Source organism: Mastigoproctus giganteus, chromosome 4 (genome assembly GCF_048544385.1).
Source record: "Mastigoproctus giganteus isolate SK-2022 chromosome 4, ASM4854438v1, whole genome shotgun sequence".
In the NCBI taxonomy this organism is placed as follows: Eukaryota; Metazoa; Arthropoda; class Arachnida; order Uropygi; family Thelyphonidae; genus Mastigoproctus; species Mastigoproctus giganteus.
This window is the reverse complement of record NC_143578.1, coordinates 183,286,554-183,303,079: the sequence shown is the minus strand read 5'-3', so window position 1 is coordinate 183,303,079 and position 16,526 is coordinate 183,286,554. Positions and strand designations below refer to the sequence as shown.

General features: G+C 37.3%; 1 protein-coding gene across 1 annotated transcript in view; it reads left to right on the top strand.

The window, feature by feature from the left end:
* Window positions 1-16,526, top strand: part of LOC150087238 (uncharacterized) — a 48,374-nt gene that overhangs the window by 28,323 nt on the left and 3,525 nt on the right. Inside the window, exons 3-8 of the mRNA XM_090372418.1 lie at window positions 1,554-1,685; window positions 1,817-1,935; window positions 2,024-2,119; window positions 4,405-4,524; window positions 6,795-6,877; window positions 8,424-8,670. Coding sequence (XP_090228544.1) covers window positions 1,554-1,685; window positions 1,817-1,935; window positions 2,024-2,119; window positions 4,405-4,524; window positions 6,795-6,877; window positions 8,424-8,670 — 797 coding nt within the window. The remainder of the gene's footprint in view (window positions 1-1,553; window positions 1,686-1,816; window positions 1,936-2,023; window positions 2,120-4,404; window positions 4,525-6,794; window positions 6,878-8,423; window positions 8,671-16,526) is intronic.

The window sequence follows — 16,526 nt, the reverse complement described above, 5'->3', positions numbered from 1 at the left end:
GAACCAAGTCTGAATGGAGAGACAGTCAAACACAAAACTACTTTAGATACAATAATTGCCCAATGAACGTATTTTAGGCCAGGAAACCAAAGATGGTTGACATTGTTTACTTGCTGAATTGCAAATCTGACAATTCATGGTGAACACTTTGCTTCAGTGGTTGTTCAAAGTTATTCACTACCCATTCTTTGGCAGCCACATATAAGAACTCCTTAATTATTGTAGAGTTATGCTGCCAATATGAGTTTGATGTGTCCTTTATGCCAAATGAGATTTACTGGACACCTACATCTTTGACTTAGGTAATCCCATAGCCAAATTCAAAGGATCAACGTATAGTGAACATGCTGGTTATGGCTATGCAATGGCACTGTTGTTAATGCGGTCTTCAAGCCATTTGCTGATGACTGGTTGGCATTTTCCTCTCCTGCATGCAGGCCTTTTAAATACTAGTGTTTTATTCGGGTGTTTTAAAAGTTCGAGTATTTCATTGCTTCAGTCTGTCCGTGAAGACGAAAGTGGGCTTTATCCGCACATCGGGTGCTATCCAGTTACTGGCCTACTTGCTTCCAAGAGAGGAATTCGAGTAGATAAATATCATCTTTCAGGATGTGGTTCCTTCATGTGTAGGTTCTGCAAGGATTATCTTTAAAATGCCTTACCTAACGTGACGTGATATACCATTGACTTCGAAAAACTTATTCCATAACACTACTCCCCACCGCCTCCTCTTTCTTTTAGATGCCTCCAAATGGAGATTTGTCCGCTATTTTAAGAGGAATTTCTCGACCACAAACATCATTGATATCACTAAATACTTAAACAAGCATACTATATGTCTGTTTGAAACTCTGGCCTTAGTCGCCAGATGGATTCCATGATATTCACTAAAGGCTGATCCTAATATAGCTATATGAGCTTGCCGAAGTCATCCTGTTTATTGGAAAACAGGTTAATGTAAATTTACTGAGTAAGTGCATTGGATTTTCCATCGCTTTAACAGGTTTTATGTTTGGTGGCGTCTCTTCAAGGTTAGTAATTTCTGCAATAAAATTGTGTTTCCGTGCCATTAACCTGCTTTCAGATATGTGGGTGTCTCCCAAATATCCTGAGGGGTGTCTCCCTTCAAGATATGCGGATTAGTAGATGAAGAAAACCAAGCAACTTGTTGGACAGTGAATAGCATTAAAAGTTCATTAAACATAAACTGAAATCCTGCAGTTACACCATCACAGAATCTGAAAAGGAAAGAAAATAACATATCGAGAGAAATCATTCATGTAATGTCAACTGCTTTCCTTTCCTAGTGCCCGGTTCTTAAGACACATTCAGTGTCTTAAGAACATATGAATATGTAAGTTTCCTACATTCCATAATATTTAGTAAAACTTCTCAGTTTCACTACAGCACATTAGTGGTGTCTCATATATTGTCTATTAAAAAAGCCTCATGATTTGGTTCTGAACTGTCCATTTTCACAGGCAATTCAGTACCAGTTAAAATTTTTCATATCATTTCCAGCTATTATTTTCTTGTTCTATGATTTCTTTCAGAAGGCACGTGTGTTTCCATAGCAAAGTTCTAGTGAAACCCTTAACACAACGAGAAAGTTACTGTAAACCCACTTTTCAAACATTTCTTCGTCCCTGTGAAAATAATCCACATCAATATTGCCCGTCGTACAGGTAAGAGAAGTTCTCTCTCTCTCTCTCTCTCTCTCTCTCTCTCTCTCTCTCTCTCTCGCTCTCTCTCGCTCTCTCTCCTAAAAAAAACATGAAATTAAAGCAACTTTTTTCTTGCATTCACTTTCTCTTAGGGTGTTTTATGAACTAGCCTACCGAAACGTGCAGAAAATGACCACCTTCACTGAAACAAAGTCTTCTTGTTGTCCTGGATGGGCCCAGTCTCTGCCAGTATCTCACGACTGCAGGAAAGGTGAGTTTCTCTCTCTCTCTCTCTCTCTCTCTGTATGATTTTATTTTTCGATTTTCCGTAGTAAATATGCTTTCTGTTTCTGTTCCAGCTCTGTGTACTTATAAATGTCATAACGGAGGATTTTGCACGAAACCAGACACCTGTTCGTGTCCAGCGGGTTGGAAGGGCAAAACTTGTGAAATTGGTAAGTATAGCATAATACGAGAAACACACTTTCAACTGCAGGATAGTTTTAAAAATTAATAATTATAGATCGTATCGAAAAGAATTTTGCATTGTAATCAGTATATGTGAGGGGTTTATAAAAGGTAGTTCAAAATTTGACCACCAGGAACGCACAAATTGATTAATTTACAAAAATACCACCGAAGGTAAATTTTTCACCAATCTTTATTGACGATCAAATGTCGACATGTCCACCATTTTCTAATTAGTAATCAAGACTGGGTATTCTGTTCTGCACAGAATATGTTCTGTCTTCAAATTTCCGATGGAATGTTCACTAACTCCCGACGGATTGCATCCTTCAAACCTGAAAGATTTGTTGTTACACGTCATCATTTCTTGGAATCACTTCGTGCGATACTGAGGAGGACCATTTATAGGTTTTGTGGGTTACGTAACCTCCTTCGAAATGCCTTACACTGTTTAAAATGGTTCTTATCGAACAGGGAAGTATTGAGACATTTTTCTCTTTGATACGCTGTGCGGCGTGCAATAAAGTTTAAAAAAAAATAATAATAAAGTTTTAAAATTGTAATTTACTTGTAATAAAGTTTAAAAAACTTCTGTATCTGTAGGGAACATTTTAAAACGAATTTGACTGAACTTCATTACTTATGTATGTGTTAGAGCCCAAAGCAACCAAGACTATGAGGCTTGTTACATCTATAAATTGCGTGTATCCTGTAGTCGGTTTGCCCGTTTGCTGGACGAAAAATATGAGCTTCTGGGATAGAAAAAACAAACATTCATCGTCTGTGACCGACTAACTCAGCCACGTTATGAAGAAACCTATAAAAATTCTTTGCATCATTGATGGGATTCGAACTCGGGATTTTTCCACATGGTGTTGGAAGACGGCGGTTATAGCCACTGTGCTATCCGCGAGGGTTCACCTATGGAGAGGGGACATAAACCGTCGTGACGACTGGTACTTTTGGATGTTGGATATAGAAACGTTTGTGAACGTGATTGTACCTGTAGTGCCTAACGATATGAAGATGAAGGAACTGACTTCTTGGATGGTATAGTGACTGTGGATGAGACATGGTGCAGGCACTCTAGACCAGAAAATAACAGACATAGGCTTACAGAAGATACATCAGTCATCTCCATCTTCAAAGAATTTCAAAAGTTTCGAAAGCATTAAGAAGGTTTTTTGTAGTTGATATTAGCACAGTTCCAAGGCAATTCTCACGTGGATCTGCTTCGCTTTTTATGTGTAGAGTTGAAATAGTCAACTCACAAAATTAAGCGCAAGCCCGCAGAATTGATCTGTGAAAAACAATAGACCCTTATGTTTTGACTGATGGTGTCATTTTGTTACACGACTACTGTTATGGCAGCCATTCAGAAATTACACTGGAAAGTGATTAAGCATCCTGGGTACAGTTCGGAATTGCAGCCTTGTGATTTTCATGCTTCTGCAAGATTGAAAAATGATACGGCAGGACGTTGATTTCACACCTCGATCAGGCGAAAGAAACCGTCAACCTGCGTTGCCAAGCATCAACGCAAAGGATTTTAAGATCAGGATTAAAAATAATAATAATAACCTCGATGTACAGATAGAATAAATGCTTAAACCATGGTGGAGATTTCGAAAAATAAAGTACCAGTTATTTGAGATAGGATAATACATTCTAGACCAAAGTTTACCAAAGTGGGCAGCACGCCCCTGGGGGACCGGACATGGTGGGTGTGTTGGGGGCGCGTTGTTTGTATGAAGCACTTTTTTAGCTTAGAGTGACCATTTCAAATTTACATTCGCGGTATGATATGTTTCTAGAGGTAGTCGCATCCACCCCATTAATCCAGGTATGAAGCGTATATTATTCCAGTTTTTGAGATTAAATTCATTGAAGTGTACTTTTTTATGTCAAAACACCTTATTTGCACTTGTTTTGAGAGGGGTGGACTTAAAATTTTATAAAATATTTAGGGGGGCACAAGATATGAAAGTTCCGGAACTTCTACTCTAGATTCTTTTTACACAATACAGGAAGATAATGTGTCGGCCTCTATACTACTCAAAATGCATTGCAAATTCCCACTATTTCATTTGTAATCAATATATGCTTATTTTCTTATTTTGTATTCTGATTTCTACATTATAAAGTACTCATTGCATTCTACATCGTTTGAATCAGACCGTTCTTTTCTTCGCCTTTTGAATAATCACATGTTCCCTCCGAGACGAAGTTAAATTTGATGCTTGTTGTTTTCTGAATTCCACCATTATTCTAGATGTTGACGAATGCCAGACGAAACAAGTGGAGTGCGAAAAATGTTGGAACATTCCCGGAAGTTACCGCTGCTTCTGTCCTGAGGGGTTTACGTTACAGCCTGATGGGAAATCTTGCAAAGGTTTGTGTGTCTATTAATATAAATAATAAATTGATTACTTTCTGTTTATATGCCGGGAAGACCACATAGATTAGAGGAGTTCGTTTAATTAAAGATATACCCTGTATATATTTAATTAAATATTATACATTTAACTTCTGTGGTAGTTTCGACGAACAATTTAACTAAACTTAATACAGTAAAATCCTGTTACAGCGAACTTTCTTGGGGCGCATAATCATTTCATTGTACGGAAATTTCATAATGAATATCACTGACAGTTATTTAAAAAGAACGATTATTTGTGACCGAGGTGATATTTTACGACGGTGATTTTGCAAAGACAGCTGTCACCGAAAGAAGTGTAAGAAAATACCATGTAACGTTTGACCCCCCCATAATGTACATATTTCCAGTTCAGAAATAAACATGATATCGACGTAGGTTTTGAGTGCTTTATTGTCTTCAAATGGAATGATTATTTGTTTAGATAAATTCTGCTGCACATTTCTAATATACAGGGTGTATCAAAACATGTGAGACCCACTTCAGAGATGGCTTAAGGACCTAAAAGCAATAAAAAAGTTCAAGTAAACACAGGTCTGATTTTGCTCTGTTTTCAAATTACAGCCATTTTTGTGTTCCAGCAACTATCTGCTCGCGTTTACAAAAAAATGCTGAAAATGACCATCGTGCGCCTGAATACAAGCTTGTAAATGTCGTATCATAGACCTCCTCACCCACTCGAAATTTCTAGGTGTCTGTCGGAATTGCTGGCAGCCTTGTTCCATGCGCTGGTGGAACATTTCAATGTTGTCACTTGGTATGGAATAAGCAGTGGCCTTCAGATGGTCTCACAAGTAAACAACGTGGCTGAGTCAGTCGTTCTCAGGCGAGGGTAGCAGGGTTTTTCCTCCGGGAAACTCGGGTTTTTCGTCCAGCAAGCAGAAAATCTACCACAGAACACTAGTCATTTTTTACAGACCCCCATAATGTACATATTTCCAATTCAGAAATAAACATGGGAATATGTGGCCTTAGTTGCTTATACTTTAAAATGTCCGCCCATCGAAAAGTTACTATGTATCCTAACATACAGTCCTCTATTGCTTCGTTGCTATACAGTGAAGACCTGCCAGTTCCCAGTCTGCCTTACAGAGAAGTGTTGGTTGGTTTTTTTTTCGCCCATCGGCATCTATGTCCATAGTGCGCCACACAGAGAAGAGTCTTCAGAAAACCCTGAAGAACTTCTGAGAACCCTGTTCAAATAAAGCGTTTCATTTCCCTAATCGTCCTTGCGATCCTCACGGCCATTCTGAGATCTTGTTAACTAGTGAAAAACAACCTCGAAACAGAGATCGTTACCATACAGTTGTTTTACCAATTCGTAGGTTCCGCACTTTTATGCAAATTGAAACAAATTGTTTTCTATCTTTGCTCCATCACACAAAATGATTATGCCTTGAACAAAACATTATCTCTAACGACTTGCCATACGCAAGTTAGCTTGTAAAGGAAAACATTTGCATAAGTCTGCCATCACGGCATATCGTGATTGTACAAAAAAACCCCAAACTATTATATTTAGGCCACCCGAATAATTAAATTCATCTACCGTGCTGTGCCTTATGTCTGTTAATTGCGTGTGTTCTATGGTCGATTTTTCTGTTTTCTGGACGAAAAACCCCAGTTTCTGGGGGAAAAACCTTGCAATCTACGCCTGAGACCGACTAACTCAGCCACGGAGTGATAAAATCCCATTAAAGTTCCTCGCGTCATCGACGGGATTCGAACCCCAGCCTTTTCCACCCGGTGTGGGGAGGACGGTGACCATACCACTGTGCTACCGCGCAAACTATCATGATTGTACATGGACTCGATCCAGGAACTTAATTTCCAAACGTCGTAATTTTTCTAGTCAAATAAGAAGCACCCAAACAATCATTTATGTGATCCGCCTCCCTTGAGACCTAAATTCTTCAGATTTTCACATTTGAACACGCCTAAAACATCTAATATATTTAGGACTGAGGCGTCTACTTAGGGCAAGCTATTTGAGCATCCTGTCTCCTAAACTGTCTGCAGGATGGAGACAGTTTAGGAGACAGGAATGTGGAAATGATGCAGAAATGTGGACATTTCGACACTTGCTAATTAAAAAAAGCTTTATATTAACAAGAAGTTTTCGTTTCTATTATTAATCACCAACATCACATTTCCTAAGCTTGTCGGAAAAGTTTTGAATCATCCTGTTTTTTACAGTTATGGTGTGATGATGTGTTGTCTTTCAGCTAAGAAGAGCGCACCTCTGGATTATAAAGACCTCTTCAAGGGATACGAAGAAGTAACGAAGAAGGTGCTCAAGTTAGAAAAGGTAAAAATAATCATAATTGTTCTTTTGTATTGAAAAATAATGCATACGAGACAGACTGTAATGCGATGGAGCCTATGTATTTTGCTTATTTTTGATAATCATTTTCAATTTTAGTTATAACTATTATTTCTTCTTTTGGATGTTGAGTTCTGCAATGGATGAATACGCGGGTGGGGAAGCTTCGAGAATTGAACCGAGACTTTTTGAAATGGATGATAAGCCACTTTGCCATAAAGGTTCCATAAATAAATTTTAAATGTGGTACCGTTAGCGGGTTTGAGCTTCAAATGAATATTAAATGTATTTCAGATATTGCATAATTATAATATTTGAAGGAGTCCAATTAAGTGAAAATTTTGCTGTCATAATCCACTTAATGTTCGAATTAATTTCAAATTATTAAACAAGATGCTGCAAGACTTTTTTAGGTAAATGTATGACATCCACTAGTACAGCGAACATAAAAGGCACAACAGTAGAAAAGTGACTTAAGTAGAATGTTTTTTCAGCAGGTACATTCACAAAAAAAAAGGCGCCAGTTGAGCCATTGAAAAGCGCCACAATACCAGATTTCGGCGTCAAGGGGTACAATGTACTGTACCTGCTGAGCTGACCATACTCTGGCTAAGCCACTGGTGGTAACCACAGCATAACAAATGCAATGTGATCAAATTACCTTATTCCAAAATACGGTAATTCTTGCAGCCTCTAACTCTGATCCTGTGTAATTTTTTCGGTCTATAAGTATAAAATTCATTTATTTAAGTACGAATAATGATGCTTAGATGATCCATTCGCATTGTCCATAACAGATATGTTATCTTTCCATTTTAAGAGACTTTCGCATTGTAGAATTTCCCCATATAAATCGTATAATGCTAACTTAACTCTGTCATTGCTATCTAGGCCACAGTTGTTCAAAACTTTCTCCATTAAGACTAACAGTTTTCTTATTTCCGAGCATTCGGTTTCTTCTGTGTTTAGGTTGCTGCTTTGTTTTTATAGCCAGTCACGGCGATTAAATGCGAAATTAAGCAGAGAAAAACTGAACTTCAATCGAAAAGGGGAAACAAATGCAGATGTTACACGTGTGGATTAAGCTTGGCACTGTGCACATTCAACTACAATATTAAAATGAAGCAAAATTCTGTCCGAAATGTCATCATATTTCAAAAAAAGAAGAAAGCAAAACCGTTTGCTTAACGTTTTGCGTTTGCGAATAGCATTAAATATTAGAATTGTGATGTGTACAGACTAAAGCTTATATGATAGAATAATGCAAATAGTAAAGCTTAAAAAAAAGTAAATATGAAATGAATAGATAGTAGGCATTCAATTAATAATTTAAATATGATTGCTTGTAGAGTGCCACCGCAGTAAAAGTGACTTATCTCTTTAATTATTGAGAAAACAATAGTTGGTCACACCGAAATATAAACAGAACTTTGTATTGTTTTGTTTCTTTCGCCATCTCCACTTAAAAATGTCTGTACGTGCTTCATGGAATTTAGATTAATGAAATTTTCAACTGTTCTTGCTTCTGTAGATGCAAGAGGACCATAAGAGGATTGACCTGGCACACAGACTCAAGCAACAAGAACACATAACGAATCTTGATCAACAAATAAATGCTCTTGCTAAGAAAGTGCTTGCCGTTTGCGGATCAAGCCGTTCCAACGCAGTACGACCTTCGACAAACAACACTGGACTAGGAGATTACTCAAAACTGGACGTTCTGTATCTTATTAATTCCTTCAATGAACACATAAATTTAATAAAACAAGTGGAAGCATGTAAGTATTTCTAGATAACTTGAAAATTCTCTTAGTTAATGCAATATTTAATCCCGTTGAAAAGCATAACTGTCTATAAATAACCGTTGCTTTTAAGGGATTATAGTTAAACAAATGGTGCCCTTGCAGGAATGGTGAATGCTTGTTTACAATAAATAGGTCAGTCAAAATATTAAATAAATTAGCATTAATTTTAAATATGTTTACGAACTGTATCTCCTAACCTAACGGTTTAATGTACTGAAGAGTTGAAAACAAGGAAAATTAAAAATACATTAATTGGAATCGCCTGGGGAAAAAAATTCTCCCAACAATTAGCCATTGTGGAAATTAAAAATATTTAAAACAAATAAAAGCGTGGAGGAATCAAGATTTCTAACATTGGACTTCTTTTAGCATCATCAGTTGGTCCGAATGGCGTGATTGTAAGAAGAATATTATTTAAAATGAGTCTGATTCTCATGAAGTGTCTGTGATGCACGAATTAGAAATTTCATGTGGTTCAATTGCTATATTTGCGAAAGGATAGCAGGCAACTTAACATTAAGAATATTAAGTAGTCAGTTCTGCCGAAATCATGTAACTGCTAAAGCTCAGTGTTAGTAACTTCAGATAACCATGACTAAAATGCACAAAGTACCTCGAAAACTGTATATACTAAAATGCCTATACTGTATATACTAAAAACCATATATTAAAATTCACAAAATTGCCTCGAAAACTGTATATACTAAAGAATATATACTCTGTCTAAAAGTTTGGACCCACAGCGAAAGACAACAGTTTTCGTTAATTTTTTTTTGAAATTAGTTATGACAATGTAAGGTTTAATATAAAAACAACAACTACAAAGTGTTTTAGGATTTTTTTAAGCATCGAAAAATTTACAGCAAAAAAATTTGAACGATTAATATTAACGACATCATCAAATTTTCATCAAAATATTCTCCACGAGATTTTATCACTGCCTTACACAGATCTGGCATTGTGACGATTAATTTATAATGACTAATATATATAATTGACTTTTGTAATTGACTCATTATTCTAAGCAACCTGCAAGGTTTCCCATAAATTTTGTGAAGATTGGCAGAATTCACGGACTTGACGGGCTAGATGATCCCATAAACGCTCTATTGGGTTTAAGACAGATGATTGTGGTGGCCACACCATAATTTGCAATACCCCCTCTTGTCCTTCAGTTGCTAGAAAGTCCTTGCATAGCTTAGAGCTGAGCTTTGGATCATTGCGATATAAAATTTCTATTGTGAAAGTGCAAGTAGAAGTACAGAGGATATTGTACTGTGTTCAAGAATGTTTTATAGCCTTCGTTTCTTAAATTCTTTATTCTGACGATGTCACCCACCCCAGATCATGATAGACCTGCCACCGTGCTTGACTGTAGGCACTAAACAATGTGACACCATTCTTTTTTCAGTTGAAGTTGATCTTCTCTCATAAACTCTCCGCTTGGATCTAAAAATTTCAAATTTGGGTTCATCCGTCCACAGTAAGTTTTCAACTCCTCAATTGTCTAATGTTCATTGCGGTTAGTCCAAGCCAGCCGTTTCTGTCGATTTCCCGGTTTTAATAAAGGTTTTCGGACCAAGTTTACATCCACTGTAAAACAAAGTTTTACAGTGGATGTAAACTTGGGAGTTTCTCTGTTCCTGTTGAACTCAGCTCGGATTTCATCCGCAGTAAGTCGTCGATTGAGTTTATAAATCAGTGTTATGGTCTAATCTTGTGCTTCCGTTGTTACGTGCGGTCGTCCTGATTGTGGGTTGTCCTTTAAATGCCAATCTCCATGAATCGTCGAGTGTAGTTTATACTCGTTTAAATGAAAAACAGTTTTTTGAGCCAACACTTCTCTTAGAATAACTTTCTTTATACAGAGTTTCAATAGCACAACCCTTTTTTTCAACACCCAGTTCCTTAATTTTTTGCCATGTACATCAATAAATACACAAAACGTACATCAAACACTCTTCTGAATGACAGGTGTTCGATTTCATGTTACTAGCCCTTACTCCTCAATTTATATTATTACAGAACACTCTAGAATCATCAGTAATATTGAAACAATACGTCAACTTTCAAGAATATTCTAGAATCATCTACAGCAGCGGTGGTTCGCGAACCCCTGGGGGTTCGCACTAAAAATTCTATAAGGGCGTCTGCTTAGATTTACATAGGTATATTATTGTAAACTACAAAATATAACTAATAATAAACAAAGTAAAATAATAAAAAGTAAAGAAATACCAGAGAAATAAACCACATTTCCCACAATTTCTAATAATTACTTTACTATCTTACAGTATATCATGTTAAATAAATATATTTTCCGTACTAAATTTTTTTGATTCTCAAGGACGTACAGGTACTTTTTTTTTTTTTCTTTTTTTTTTTTTTTTAGAATCTATAGTACTTAGTACTGTGCGTAGGTTGAAGGATGAAAAGTTGAAAAAAGATACTTGTTGAATAAATGAGGAAGAAGAAAAGTTGGTTCTGTGAGTTTGAACTTGGACAGTAAAAGGATGTTGACTGATTGCAGCACGTGTTCGGATTGCTTTGAGAGAGAGAGAGCGGGAAAAATTGTTTCCAATTTACGGTCACCCGTAAATATCAAAAAAATTATATTTACGGGTGACCCTAATATCATAATTTTTTTTTGTTAGAGATGAGACATTAATTAACCTAACTGCCCTCTTTTGAATGGAATTTAGAAGCCTGAGAGATGTTTTGGTGGCACCACCCCCAATGTGGGAACAATATTCCGTGGTAGGCCGGATTTGCGATTTCTACAGAGTCAACAACAGTTTGGAAGAAAAGTAACGCCACAAGAGAAAAAGAGAAAACCAAGTTTTTTAGATGCGGATGAAGCAATATTTGTAATATTCTTTATGCCAAGAAAGATTCGAAGTCAGGGTAATCCCCACGATCTTGTCTAGAAATCGGAGCATCATCGAAGATAAACATAGGAGCAGAAGAATACTTTGTGCGAGATAAAACAGGATTGGGTTTTAGAAGGATTTAAATCAACTAAGTTGTCTTTGCCCCACTGGAGAATTACCTGGAGATCGGCATTTAAGGAATTGGTATTGGATATTCGAAAAGTTGAAGCTGTTTGTGCAGGGCAAGATTTCTCAAACTGGAAGGTGGAATGCAATCTGCTATCATCGGCAAAACTATGGATAGGATTTCCGGTCAATGAAAGAAGGTCATTAAAATTCAAGAGGAAAAGAATGCGAGAAAGAACTGAATCTTGGGGGAACACCAGCATTATGGAGAAGTTAGAAGACAGAGAGCAGTCTACCCTTAACCAGTGACCAGTCAGAGATAAAACTGGATACCCAATTACAAAAAACAGCTGGAAAACCATAGGATGGAAGCTTATTTAGAAGACCTTTATGCCAAACACGAACGAAAGGCTTGGAAATGTCAAGAGCAACTGCTTGTGTTTCACCCAACTTTTCCATTGAATTTGTCCATAAATGGGTAGATAACTTAAGCCAAAATATCACCAGTGGATCGACACTGGCGGAATCCATACTGGTGATTGTTGATCGGACGGAATGTTTCTAGATAGTTTAAGAGTTGGTGGTTAATTGATTTCTCCATTACTTTAGAAAAAGTAGAAGTACAGTAATTGCAATGGGACGATAATTGGATGGGAGGGATTTCTCCCCCTTAGGAACTGGCTGGATATGAGCAAATTTCCAAGCAGAAGGAAAAACACCTTTGGAATAAGAAAGTGGAACAAGCGGCGAAGAACAGAAGTAAGTTCAGGAGCTCAGATTTTGAGAACAAGTAGAGAAATACCATCAGGACCTGGAGCTTTCTTAGCATCAGATTCACCAAAATCCTTCTGACATCCATTTGACAGAAGACCACAGGAGGCATTGAATGGAGTGTACTGGGAATGGTTTGAGGTGATTTACCAAGATCATCAATACATGAGTTGGAAAAAAATAGCATGCTAGCAAGTCATGTTTATCTTTGGCTGATATGGCAACAGAACCACTGGTTTTGATAGAAATGGGAACAGAGATTGGCAAAAATTGCCGCTAATAGTTTTAGCAAGAGACCAGATGGTCAGCCACCAATTGACAAGAAGCAAGTTTTATACTTCTTAGCCTGTTTGAAATCTAAATCTAGTTTGGACTGATTAATAACTGCTTTACAGAGTATAAATGATACTTAATAATAATTTATATTATTATGCTATGTCACTTATAAAAACGTAGTGCTAAAAATATTTTATAATAAAAATTCAGAAATATTATGTGCTAAAAATATTTTATAATAAAAATTCAGAAATATTATATGATTTCAGAGAATATAAGCTTAGTGATTTGCTTTAAAAATATTATGTTGAAAGTGGTTCTCGAGTTAAAAAAGGTTGGGAACCGCTGATCTACAGCATTCATGATTCTTCTATAATGTTCTAGTACATTCAGGGGTCTTCTACGTAGACCTTTCTGGAATATTCTCGAGTATATTTAGAAATTTCTTAAATTTTTCCTAGTATTATTTAATTTTTTTTCCATATATAATAGAAAAATTTTAATAAAAATATTTTCTATTATATATAAAAACCGAATTGGTAAACAGGTTGGTCATATTTTAATAAAAACTTTGAAAATTAAGGAAAACTGAAACGTGATTCGAAATTTTTAAGTGGGACTGTACCTTACACTTAGCCTGAAGTCCAAGGCTCGCCATCAAGTACGTAAAACAGGAACCTCAGATATTCCAAGCTATAAAATGTGTCCTATTTGATCAATAGTCATCTTTTTAGATAACTATTAATTAGACACGGAATATTTCCGATCATTTTAATAGGTAAAAATTTCGGATGCATCATGCGCAGTTAAATATCCTTGTGCCCAGGCTTGTTTTTATATTTAACTATCGTGTCATTTTTCATACGACTGTGAACTGTCGACCAGTAAACTGATATATTCATATCATCATAAAGGCATACAGTACTCTTAATCCTGCAAGGATCTTGAAACGTCAGCTTTGTTATAAGTTTAGAATTTGATCAAAGCACTTAATTAATTTTGCATTTTGCCCATAGTAAAATAGTAGTTCATTTCAAAAATTATTCCATCGATTATCACCACGTAGCTTCATTTCCAAATTATATTGATATATTTATTATTTTATTTAGTCAAATCAAAGTAATATTACCTTATACCATTCCCACCATCTGATCGATATAAAAAAAAATTCTTGCGTGCATTGTTTCTTCGTCCCTAACGCAATTCCAACCACTAATTTTACATTGATGAATCCCCAGTCAAGGGACCATATGTAGAGATGTAGCGATTAATCCTTTTCTATGCTCTTGTGATAGGTCCTCGTTGATTCTTTTATCTTCTGGAGCACTTGTGGTCGAAGTGCTACTAGCGAGACAGCTCGCACTGCAGTACCCTACACAGGGTACTGCAGCGTTCTAACATACAGTATGCATGTTAGAACTTTAAACATTAGTTTTTTTATTATTATTATTATTAATATCAATTTATTTCCGAAGAAATGTCCTTTTACAGCTATGCAGCTAGAGGACATGAGTTATATACAGAGAAAAAAAACATAAAATACAGACATATGCATTGCATACAGAGCCAGATACAATATACGGCCTTAAACAGCCACTGGTGAAGATACAAAAACATAAAGTTATACCAAATACAAAAACATAAAGTTATACCAAATACAAAAACATAAAGTTACAACAAGTACAAAAACATAAAGTTACAACAAATAAAAGTGCATCCGGATACATCGAAGCGTGGATATTGCGGTATCACAGAGAGTCCACCTAGAACTTGACTAAGGAATACATGTCTGCAAGAATGGAAGATCTGTAGGTTCTGTCCTTGCAAAGTTTCTCAGCGTCTATGGCTAATCTGTTAAATATTTGGAAGGAGTTGTGTGGAAACATATTGTCCAAGGAGGACATGCTACGCAGCTTTGATCTGTATGGGGAGGTGTTGGACTGGCATCTTCTCCTGTCGGACGGTCTAGCGATGATATCCCAAATATCGGGTGACTTCAGTTTTCCGGATAGAAGCTGAGAGAGGGTAAGAAGGTTCCTAGAGATGATGTGATACCTCCAAGGAAGCGTATTAAGATTGGTGACCAGAACAGATTTTGAGATTGTAGGTGTTAGCCCAGCAACCCTATTTAGCCATTTCAAGATCCAGAATTCCAGGGAGAGGAACCTGGCTTGGTATGATGAGGGTGCTGAGGACCATATAGTCGAGGCATATAATGGAATTGGGAAAATACAACGAAGAATGTATTTGATGATAAGGTCCGGGTTATGGAAGTTGGAGATCTCTTGTTTTACTGCCCATAAAGCCGAATATGTTTTCGTTCGAGTGGCATTAAAGTGAGGCAAGAAGGTGAGGTCTTTGTCCCAGATGATACCCAAATCTTTATGTTGGGTGACTTTTTTAACTGGAGAATTCGCAATAATGATGTCCACATCGTTGGTATTTTTCTTCTTGGTGATAGAGAGTTGTGCAGTTTTCTCTTTATTAATGGAGAGCCCAATCGCATGAAGGTAGTTTTCCAGTTCATGTAGCTGTCGGTTGGAGCTCACAGTAATAGACTGGAGAGACTGGGGGCATTTTGTGCTGACGAAGAACTTAATATCATCTGCGTAGGTGGTAAAATTAGTACGGTTTGATAGGAAGGGTTCTAAAGATGCGGCGAAGAGGGCGGCAGAGAGAACGCCCCCTTGGGGGAGCCCTCTGGAGCAGAGAATGTGGTGATTATGGTTTTGATTTCTGATCCATAGGATCCTGGACTGAAGGAGTTTCCTAAGGAGAACTAAGATGTTGCCAGAGATTTTGAAATAGTTGCACAGTATGGTACATAATGCATGGGTGGACAGATTGTCAAAGGCCGCCTTAATGTCGAGAAACACAATATCCAGTTGCTCTTTGTTGCTTAATGTACTTTCAATTCTGAACAGTGTGTCCAAGAGGTTGGTGATCGTGGAACGTCCAGGTAGTACACTATGGAGGTATGGAGGTTTGTGGCCGAACATGTGATGGATGAGAGCAGGAAGTATGGCTTTTTCCAAGATTTTGAGAAAAGTGCATCCTACAGAAATTGGTCTGTAGTCATTAGGCAATTTTGGGTTAGACTTTTTTGGAACTGGAGAAACATATGTGTTCCAGATAGCAGGGTAAACTCCTGTTACGAGGACGGAATTGAATGCATCAAGCAAGAGATCAATGATATATACACTGCACAGTTTAACCATGAAAATAGGGAATCCATCCGGGCCAGTGGTAGACTTGTTGGGAAGACTGTTGATGACCTCAGTAAGGCGTTCTTTTGTGATGGCTATTTTATCCAGTGATGTCTGGTTAGCTGGTGGATTAACCCGAATAAAGGGGTTTGGGGCAGATAGGGGCTTAGTTGCGAGCGAGTTAGCCCATGCAAGGAAGGTGTCAGTGGACATGGGGGACTGTTGATTCTTGTTGGTGAAGATTCTTTTCCCAAGTTTCATTCTGTGTGCAATCCAGTCATTCTGCGCCTTCCTCCGAATGCGTAGGAAGCGTGCCCGATGTTTTTTATAGAGTTGGTAGTCGGCTAGATCCCGTGTTTTTTTGCCATTTCCTGTATAGTTTCTGTTTCATGATGAAGGCGAGTTTTGCGTCGCTGGTAAACCAGTTCTTGGTCCTGGGAGACAGGCGTACAGATTTGGAGGCCCCTTCACAGGCGATGTCTTTTAACAAGTTTGCTAAATTGGTAAGCGTTTGATCAGGATGGCTAGCAGCAATTTTTTTCCAGTCTGTAGCTTTTAGTCTTTGTAGGATGATTTGAGG